Source organism: Clytia hemisphaerica, unplaced genomic scaffold (genome assembly GCF_902728285.1).
Source record: "Clytia hemisphaerica strain Z4C2 unplaced genomic scaffold, Clytia hemisphaerica genome assembly, whole genome shotgun sequence".
NCBI lineage: Eukaryota > Metazoa > Cnidaria > Hydrozoa > Leptothecata > Clytiidae > Clytia > Clytia hemisphaerica.
The window spans coordinates 843,441-853,598 of record NW_027103286.1 but is presented as its reverse complement, the minus strand read 5'-3'; the positions used below and the strand labels follow the sequence as shown (position 1 = coordinate 853,598).

General features: G+C 36.5%; 1 protein-coding gene across 1 annotated transcript; it reads right to left on the bottom strand.

Moving 5' to 3' along the window:
• Positions 1 to 1,352: 1,352 nt before the first annotated feature.
• On the bottom strand, positions 1,353 to 9,787 carry LOC136806082 (MORN repeat-containing protein 1-like). The gene is made up of 9 exons (XM_067062655.1): positions 9,703 to 9,787; positions 9,250 to 9,346; positions 7,620 to 7,739; positions 6,579 to 6,726; positions 5,617 to 5,713; positions 4,276 to 4,357; positions 3,674 to 3,863; positions 2,114 to 2,328; positions 1,353 to 1,524 (listed from the first exon to the last, which is right to left on the bottom strand). The coding sequence occupies exons 1-9, from the start codon at positions 9,751 to 9,753 to the stop codon at positions 1,388 to 1,390; spliced, it is 1,137 nt and encodes a 378-aa protein (XP_066918756.1). The 5' UTR covers positions 9,754 to 9,787; the 3' UTR covers positions 1,353 to 1,387.
• Positions 9,788 to 10,158: the final 371 nt, after the last annotated feature.

Sequence of the window (10,158 nt, the reverse complement as noted above, 5' to 3'; positions counted from 1 at the left end):
TACACCCCCGTCTCTCGATTTTTTAGTTTCGAGAGAGGTTTTTAATTCAATTTTAAATTAATCAAACTTTTCAATTTTTCTTGCTATTTGGTAAGCAAGATAAAATCTCTCGTCTTTTCAACTTTAAGAAAAGAACATGCACACTAAGATTAAGGTCAAATTAAGGTTTTTGTATAAAAAACATTAAGAAATGAGGTATTTTTTGTATTTCTGAAAAAAAGTTTGAAAACTTTTACTTGGAAGACGTGACTCGGAATTCCAGTCAATATTCCAAAATAGTATGTTATTGGGATATGTCTCTGAACCAAGATCGCCAAGAATCTCTGGTGAACTCATCAGAAGACAAAATAGTGTTTTAAATAGGTAATTTGCCAAGAAAGATGGATCTGCAAAATGCCTGTCTAAGACTATTTTAATACTCTTTGAGTCTTTGTGACATCGCCAGAGGAATCCAGTAGCGAGTCTGAGTGGTTTCCAAATTCTTTATTAGAAAATCATCACTCTTCGTCAAAATTTTTGAACTCCTCTCATATCTGCCACTTGAACCTTTTGTCTTAAGGTTTTTAAGTAACGCACTTGATTTTGACTATGATCACTCCTCAATGATACGCTTATGCAAATCTCACCTTATCACTGCATCCATCAATAAAAGTAACGAAGTTTGTGGACACTGAAAATTAATGTTTTTATTACTTAATAAGATCCTGAAGATAAAATTTGATAATATTCTTATAGACCCAAAATTTTTGATTTTTATTTCTGATAACGGACAAGAGGTATTCTTAGCGACTGTTTCTGAAGAAATCAAATTGTATAAGAAGACATTTTAATCTTACAGTACCAAGGTATTTTCAATTTAATTTAAACTAACAGTACTCTGCTTCACATTGGAGCTTTTTACCAGTACTAAATATATTCTTAGCAAACTAGGCTAAGCTGATGACCTTTAAATTTGGTTCAGTAGTTCTCAAGTTAAGCTTTGGAAGTCAAAATTCACTTTTTAAAAAGTCCAAAAACAAGTCAAATCAAATAATAAATTTTAAAATTTACCGGTATTTTCGAAAATTTTGGACGGGATAACGGTAATTTTCAAAAAAATGGCCGGGATGGCGGTAATTCAAAACCTCGTACGCCGCCCCCCCCCCCTATAAAGCGCCTAAAAAAAATCTAAAATATTTGAGCGAATTATCGAGAAATATAATAGATTTTCAATAAAAGCCATAAAATGTTGAAACCACTCGAAATTATCAGAAAAAAAATATATATGGTTAAAAATTTAGACATTTTTTAAAGATAACAACTTTAATTTTAAACTTTTTGACATGTAGCTTCCCCAATGAATGAATTTCCTATGGTCCGAACATAGTTGGCAACCATACCGTTTCGATTACTTTTTGTTGGACTCTGTACGACTTTTAGTTTTACGTACGATAGGTTGTACGACAAGTCGGATAAACACAGGGGGAAGACGGATGTCCAAATAAGGTGATTCTGTATTGTCTTCGATAATGATGACGTATTCACCTGAAAATATAATCACGTGATCATTTTTTTCTTAGAAACAGTTTTAAAAGCAAAAAAGAGCCTCAAAAAGGCCAAAACATTGGAATTTCTAAAAACAACGTCAGTGGTGCATATCATAGGTTAGTGCGATCAGTATAGGCAATCACGGGGAATCAGGAGAAATAAATTCTTCTGTTCGGTCCAAAATGTTTTGTGATAGGGGTTCGTGGCTCGAATCCCTGCTCCTTTAAATGTTCCGCTCAGTGCCTAAAAGTCCTAGATTACTGGGCTATCCACGTTAAACATCGACTCTATCTATAGGGGGTTCAAGAGATGAGGTGACGGAAATGAAAATCGACCTTTACAGAGAAAATCTTTTACATTCTTGAAACTTTAGCGAAAGGGTTAACATCTCTTCACAATTTGCAAGATTGATTGATCTTTTTTATCATGTAGGGCTCCTTAGTATAAATCCTTATACTAAGTTTTCTCAAAATCCAGCTGGCACACAACGTTGTTTCAATGTTCAACTAACGTTATATGGATGTTGTGAACGTTAGATGAACGTTGAAACAACGTTGTGTGTCAGCTGGGAAGAGAAAAACATTACCTGGTTTGCAGAATCTTCGATCAATAATGTCCTCAATTCGATCTTCCTGTCTCGAGGCGCGATTCCTTTTCTTTTTTCCCGACGCCATACTCCCGCCACTGCCATCGCGCCCTGCAACGCCCTCCAAGTCAGTAACTTTTTCAAGATCTTTATTAAGGCGTTTAACTTCTGATAGTTTTGTGACAGATGATTCAGTGACACGACGAGGGCCAGTCCTACGTGAAAATAACGTTTTTAGCAAACTCGTGCCAACAAGTGCCTTTGGTATGTTTTAAATGATTCTGTCATCAAGAGTTTTGTTTATATCGCGCCATTAAATCAAATTAAGAAGAGGCTCTCGCTTGGTAAGAGAGTGCGTTATTAATAGACCTTATCAGAGTTTTTCATTTTTCTAAAAAAGCGATGCACTGTGGGATTGTTTCGAGTGTATTACAATAGAATTCCCTCGAGGAATTCCAAAGAGATTTCTATTGTAATAAACTCGAAACACTCCCACAATGCATAATAATATACAGTAGACTCTATTATTATAGTAGACGCTTATTCGAATCTTTCTATAATTCGAACTCATTTCCAGTCCCCGTCAAGGCGAAACTCTTTTAATATACTATCTATAGTTAAAATCTCTCTGTAATTCAAACAAATAAAATCCCCTGTTCGAGTTCGAATTAGCGAGGGTCAACTGTACGCGTGTGTTTCAAAGCTAACCTGTTTGATTTGCGAGTTTCAAAGCTAACCTGTTTGATTTGCGAGTTTCAAAGCTAACCTGTTTGATTTGCGAGTTTCAAAGCTAACCTGTTTGATTTGCGAGTTATCAAATGTTTCAAAAGCTAACCTGTTTGATTTGCAAGTTTCAAAGCTAACCTGTTTGATTTGCGAGTTTCAAAGCTAACCTGTTTGATTTGCGAGTTTCAAAGCTAACCTGTTTGATTTGCGAGTTTCAAAGCTAACCTGTTTGATTTGCGAGTTTCAAAGCTAACCTGTTTGATTTGCGAGTTTCAAAGCTAACCTGTTTGATTTGCGAGTTTCAAAGCTAACCTGTTTGATTTGCGAGTTTCAAAGCTAACCTGTTTAATTTGCGAGTTTCAAAGCTAACCTGTTTGATTTGCGAGTTTCAAAGCTAACCTGTTTGATTTGCGAGTTTCAAAGCTAACCTGTTTGATTTGCAAGTTTCAAAGCTAACCTGTTTGATTTGCGAGTTTCAAAGATAACCTGTTTGATTTGCGAGTTTCAAAGATAACCTGTTTGATTTGCAAGTTTCAAGCTAACCTGTTTGAGTTTCAAAGCTAACCTTCAAAGCTAACCTGTTTGATTTGCGAGTTTCAAAGCTAACCTTTTGATTTGAGTTCAAAGCAACCTGTTTGATTGCAAGTTTCAAAAGCTAACCTGTTTGATTTGCGAGTTTCAAAGCTAACCTGTTTGATTTGCGAGTTTCAAAGCTAACCTGTTTGATTTGCAAGTTTCAAAGCTAACCTGTTTGATATGAGAGTTTCAAAGCTAACCTGTTTGATTTGCGAGTTTCAAAGCTAACTTGTTTGATTTGCGAGTTTCAAAGCTAACCTGTTTGATTTGCGAGTATCAACAACTGCAATATCAGGCGAAAGTATCCCAGGAAAAGTATCGGCTGCTACGCTAGGTGGTAACATTAATGATTGAAAACGTGTCCGCCCATCTTCCGTTCGCTGCGATAAACCAATAATTGAGTTGGCTCTCATTTCTCCTTCGCTGTTCTTTAATGTTGGCGAGTCACCTGAAAATTTGAGAATAGACCTTTTCATAAATTGCGTCACGAACATCACTTGCCTCGTTTTGAAATTATTACCATGGTGATTAACTCCCAGTGTGTTTTATTAAAACTTTGAATACGAGGCAAGTGATGTTCGTGACGTAATTTATGAAAATTTGAGAATTTGTTTTACATTTTAGCTACTAAAGAAAAATTAAGATTTTTTTCTACCCAATACAAAATACTACAATTTTTTACATTTTGCCGAATCGACAAAACTTTGAGCAATTAAATAAGATTTTGTTTTCCAGATTTCATTTGTTCCTGGGTTTGAATAATACTGAATATATTAGTTAGTATGAATAAACTACATAAATTACTCTAAAAATGGACCAAGACCTGTGAAAGAAAAGAATAAAACACTTGAATAAAGTACCTTCGTTGGCAATAGAATCTCGTTTTTCATCTGACGTGACTTCAAACGTTGGAGTGTTCCTGTTCTCAACTTCGTTTTCACCCTGGCGAAAGAAAACAAATATTATTCTTCTAATTTTCAAATCTTGATCTGCCAATAGTTTAATTTATACTGAGACGATTAATTCGTCTGAGACCAGCAATTTAGAAAATGAGCATTATGGAGGAGTGTACTTTCCATTCATGTTACAATAAATAGGATCTTCTCCACGGATCACATTTTACAAACTACTCGTCTCAGACGATTTTTCCGTCTCAGTATAAATGGTATACTTTCTGAACTATTGTCTACACTACCAAAGGTTAAATTTGATATGGCGATTTGGCAGAGCTCGTAGTTTAGTGAGTGGACATTTTACATTAAAATGAAGAAATTCATTGGATCAGAGTTTTACCCTAATGGTACCACTATTCGATCAGGTGTAAAGCATCGAGCACGCTTGATCTACTATACTTTCCATTCAATTTTGTGATGTGGCGCCATTTGAATCAGACAAAGTTGCACAACATTGGCTTCTGTGATGGTATTACTTTTCTAAAAGCTCAAAAGTGCGTAAGTCCATGTTTTCGCGTCGTTTTCGCACAAACGCTAGATTGAAAGTAAAATCCATTGCCAGATTTTGGAAAATATGCCGCAAGAAAACAAAAAAAGCGCATCCTTAAAAGCGGCGCAAATCTTAAGGCTTCATTATATCTTGCTCGAGAAAAGTTGAAGACTCTGGATAACGACCACGAGTGTATTTGAATTAATGATTGTACACATATCAATCTGGTCACCCAAACTACGCAAACATGTGAACATGCTCGAGGGAGTCCAAAGACGAGCTTCAAAACTTATCCAAATATATCGACACCTCCCGTACAGTGAAAGGCTAAAAAGGCTTGGATTACCAACCCTCGAATTTTGGAGACAGTTTTGTGATATTGTGCAGGTCTATAAACATCTTTTCTTTTACGACAAAGATACTATACCTTCAAAACTAATCAGCCGTGCATGTCCTAAACGATGACATTCCAAAGAGCTTTTACCAAACTTTGCAAATGACGGCTTCAATGAACCCCAAACTAAGTCGTTTTACTATAGATGTGTGCCAACGTGGAATAAAATACCAAGAGAAGTTGTATCCGCACAATCGATTGAGTCGTTTAAAGAGAAACTGAATGACGTCATGGAAAAACCCACAAAGATTTGTTACAAGAGGAATATGAAAGAAGATCGGTTAGAGGCCCACCGTGAGCCTAGCTTGTAAATCTGTATAATAATAAAATAATAATAACACATCATACCAAGAGGCTTACTTACATTATAAGTTGCAGCTGTCACCACATCATTGGACGGCGAGTTCGGGGAACTTTCTTTGCTCTTGAAACAAATGGGATAAGGTTCGACTTGAAATCCACTGGAAAAAATATTGAGAAAAGATAATCGGTCACTCATAAAACTTGACATATTTTGTGACAATTCAACACCTTTCTTGATTCATAGGTATCTACTTAACACCTTATTCAAAAGCTCAATCTTAAACTTTTGCCCAGTCGCTTATGAAAAAATTGGACTAGAAAATTTCCTAAGAAGAATATTTCTTTAATATTCTTTAAATCTACGAAAAATTCTTTAAAATATTCAAAAAGTGCTTAAAACCACTAATTTTAATTCTAATTTTTCTAAAGAAGGTGTTCTGAGTATACCATCAAGGCACTAACACCATGATATCTGAAAATTTAGTACTGACCCCCTGCTCTTATTTGATTAATCAAAAGGAATGAGAAATCCATGCCTCAGTAAAAAGAGATAGATTTTAGAGCCCCGATAACGCCGTTTTGTAGCCTTGTCATTTTGAGTTTACTTAACTAGGCTAGTCTTTGGTGAAGATGTTACAGACGTGTTATTTATATTACGTCATTTATCGTCATCTGTTCATGCAAGTAGTAAGTAAGTTTGTGACCGCAGTCAAGGGTGACCCGAAGGCTCCCTTTTCTCTAGCTGTCTACCCGAAGGTAGGGGAGGACGCCACTCTTTTCCCTGGATTTCTCCACTTACCCTTGATCCGTCTCTTTAATTGCTAAGCATCAAGCAGAGAGGCATCAAGTACCATTTTGGGAATCTTTGGTATGACCCAGCTGGGGGTTGAACCCACAACCTTGCCCACCGGATGCTCTACCTGCATCTACTGCACTACGGCCGCTTATTCTAAAAAAAAAAATTCAAAATCGGCCGAGAACAACGACTAATTCACCGGCAGCCGAGAAAGAGAAGAAACTTACAAAGGTGTATCTCTTTTTTCCACTTCCGAATTTTCGCTTTCTTCAACTGTTAATGTGTTGTGTGGCGTCTTGGCGGAGGGAGGTTTGGGCGCCACTGGTTTTTCTTGCAAACGGATACCAGCAGTGATTTTCAATACACGCCCTGATTCTAGAAAGACAAAAAAAAGCAATTAAAAAGTGGTAAGTGACCCACAAAGAAATTAGGTTTATTTTTTTCCCTTCCTAAAGTTCTATGGGATTTTTCAGACAGCTGTTAAGACCGTATTAGGGTTTTAACAAATCTTTCAAAAGTTTATTGTGAAATTTATGGGTTTAAAAGACTTGAGACAATTTTTGTAATGCTCTAGTTTTGAAATTTTCGATTGGGATCCTTTTGAGATATCTATGAGTTATTCTGAAGAATTTTTGGAAATGTGTACAAGATTCTTCGAGTGGTTCAACTCTGGGCCTTGTATTCATTCAATGATCGACACTGGAGCCCACTTGTTAAACTCAACACGCACGATGTCCTCTATCAATGTCAATGACCTCTCTAAATTTTTTTCAAGCAAGAAATTGAAACTGTTATCTTCTCGTCGATTTTCAATCTTCTTACACCGAAAAAAAAAGAGAAAACAAAAAAGTTGGCTGTCTTACGGCTTGGGGACACGAGAAGTTTTTTTTGCGTTGGAGTAATGCAACATGCTCATCACACCAACCTGAAACGCTTTCTCGTGTCTCCTACCCATTTTTCTTTCTACCAATAAAAGTGAGATCTCACTTTTGTCCCTGGGACAAATTGATTCAAATTTTGGGTATTTTCCTCACTTTTTGTCCTATGAAACAAAAATAGAAACCAAGCCTCCAATTGAAACTAGGCTGCGCGCATCCGCAGAATTTGATTTGATTTCGATATAGGGGATGCGTATCGTGTATAAAAAAGGACGGCGTAACTCTCGGACAAGAATTTGATACACGATAGGCAGCCCCTATATCAAAACATATCAGAGAGGAGGCCGTACAGCCTAAATTGGAATCTCTCGGTCGGAAGCAAGAACTTACCTGTCACCACATCCCCATCTTCTGTCAAACAGCGAACGTCCAAAGAAAAGATGACGTCATTTTGATCTACATAGATGACGTCATCAGTAATGTCGTCCACTTGCATCAGTGCAGGTTCAACTGAAAAAAGAGATTTCTATCATACCATCATCAAAGACTTATCATGCCAACACGGTAATGACAATACATTGGTTTGAATAACGCACGCGAAAAAATATCAAGTAAACACACTTCTTCCGAAATGGGAAGAACCTTCCCGAACGGGAAGAACTAACTCTATTTTTTTCTGCCCGTTTTGGAAGATTCTTCTTCTTTGGGAAGTTGAAAATTGACTGAATCTCGGCGAAGCAGTACGATAACCGGCGAAAGTTGAAACTTTTTGGAGGTGAAGAAGCATCAAATTTTAAGGTTTTTTCACCGAAAGAAAAGTAGACTTTACCGTAGAAATCTTGTTAAATTGTGAAAAAACTGCGTAAACTTCCCAAACGGGAAGTTCCAACCCGATCGAGTTTTCCTTAGTTTCTCGCTTCTTCCCGATCTGGAAGTCCGTTAACCCGTTTGGGTGTTAAGTTAATTTCCCGTTCGGGAGGATTCTTCCAATTTCGGAATAATCTTCCAATTTTGGAAGAATCTTCCCGATCGAGTTAGTGGCACAGACTGACAGTTAGCGTTCTCTAATAGCACCTCGTTATGCAAACGTCATGATTATTACTTCTTTCAATTGACCGAAATTCAATCCCACAGGTCGTGTTCAGACCTGAAAGTTTAAGTTTAAGGTTCAAGTAGTACTTTGTTGATATGGGAATTTAATTATAATCACTTTTCTTTTGTCATCATCGATTGGCGATCTCGAGGAATCTCCTTTCCTAACTTGAAATCATGTCATCTTCTCTCTTGAGATACTTTGAAACAAAAAAGATTTCAGGGAATCCCTCTGCAAAACACTAATTCGTGGTCGTTGAAGCCATTACTGCTAGAGATGCTCCGAGCGTCTCTAAGTCATAAATTTCACGTTCTTTTTTCTTAATTTACAAAAGGAGCATGCTTTTCACTTGCGAATTCTGATTTCGTCTATTCAGAAAACTGTAACGAAATCGTAAAAACTTTTTTTTTAAACTAGAGGGTGATTCCTTTTTAAACTTTGGTTTAACTAATGAGGAGCGTGCCGTTAGATACAAAAGGAATATAAAAGAAACATGTAGACCTAATTGCTTTAAACCTTGGTCTGAACACGACCACAATCCTTCTCGTTTTAATTCAAAAATCGTGAGAGTTATTACTTTTTCTTTGTAATTTAGTAAGATTTGCGTGCAAGCATAATTAACGCAAAGGGTGACGGGATAGAATTTCAGTCAAACAGAAAAATCAATGTCTATTTTTAGAATTTTTGAATTTTCATCGAATAAGAGAGTGTATCGAAATGGTAGAGCATCGTTTATGAGACAGTGACTTTCAATATTATCGAAAAATGGAGTATATCGAGCGTCGAATTACAGAGCGTTAACTGTATTTAACATTAATTTGAGTTCTGTTTACACAAAAGTATTTTTTCAAAGAAGATTTCGAGTGGATCTTTAGTTCAGTTTAAAAGCCTTTTATAAATAAAAACAATTCATCTCAAAATACTTACATAATGGTCTATCATTAGTCCACAACCCACAGTAAACGAGGCCAGAAAAATGACGTAGTGTTCCTTCGCCATTCATAAGGTCTGCTTTCCATTGGCCCTGAAAAAAAGAAAAACACGGTCCTGTCACGTGACCTTTCAACCAATCACACTTCTTAGCAATGTAAACATTTTCAATTACTGGGTTACCCTTACTTGAACTGAATTGGGATGGGTGGTCATCCACAGTGAGAGGGGCAGTCATTTGAAGTGAAGTCACGACGCAAACAAGCAACTTGGATAATTTTCGTCTAAAAGTGATACAAGGCTGTTTCTAAAATGATTTTAGGTAAAAGATTGCGCTGTATGCTCTTTCAAACTTGAGTCAAAATTGTGCAGAAAAATCAGACTTACAAAATCACATACAGAAATCCATTCCAGTAGATATTTTAGAATTGGGTGATTTCTTTTTCATACCTCATAAATGGAGCCATCTTTGAAATGGAATTTCCCGTTCCCGTGTTTCATGTTGTTGATCCAACCTCCCGTGTACTTCTCACCCTCGTTGCTACACAAAGAAAATGGGTAAAATCAACTCAACTCATTCAATGAAACCAAGAATATTGTGTTATTAGAGCTGTCTATTGAAACAGGGAATCCCCATAACTCGAAAATCTACAACTTGAATGTTTTCTAAACTCAAACAAGTTGGTTGACCCCTTCATAACTCGAACAACTCGAACATTTTCGTTACTCGAACAAGTTGGTCAGTCCTTTCATAAATTAGTCTCCATAACTCGAAGTAAGTAAGTAATTTCATGTTGACGAAAAGGTAGCAACAAAGGCTAATAAAAGTCAACGCTACTTTACAATTAAAAAAGACTAATGTTTTGTTGGCAGCTCATCGTCGCTGCTACTGAGGCTAGATATTGA

Coding starts and splice junctions, on each gene's coding strand:
- LOC136806082 (XM_067062655.1), bottom strand. CDS start 9,753: ATGAAACACGGGAACGGGAAATTCCATTTCAAAGATGGCTCCATTTAT. Junction 7,740..9,249: donor GACTAATGATAGACCATTAT/GTAAGTATTTTG, acceptor CTCTTTTTTCAG/TTGAACCTGCACTGATGCAA. Junction 4,358..5,616: donor TGACAGCTGCAACTTATAAT/GTAAGTAAGCCT, acceptor TTCTTTCGCCAG/GGTGAAAACGAAGTTGAGAA.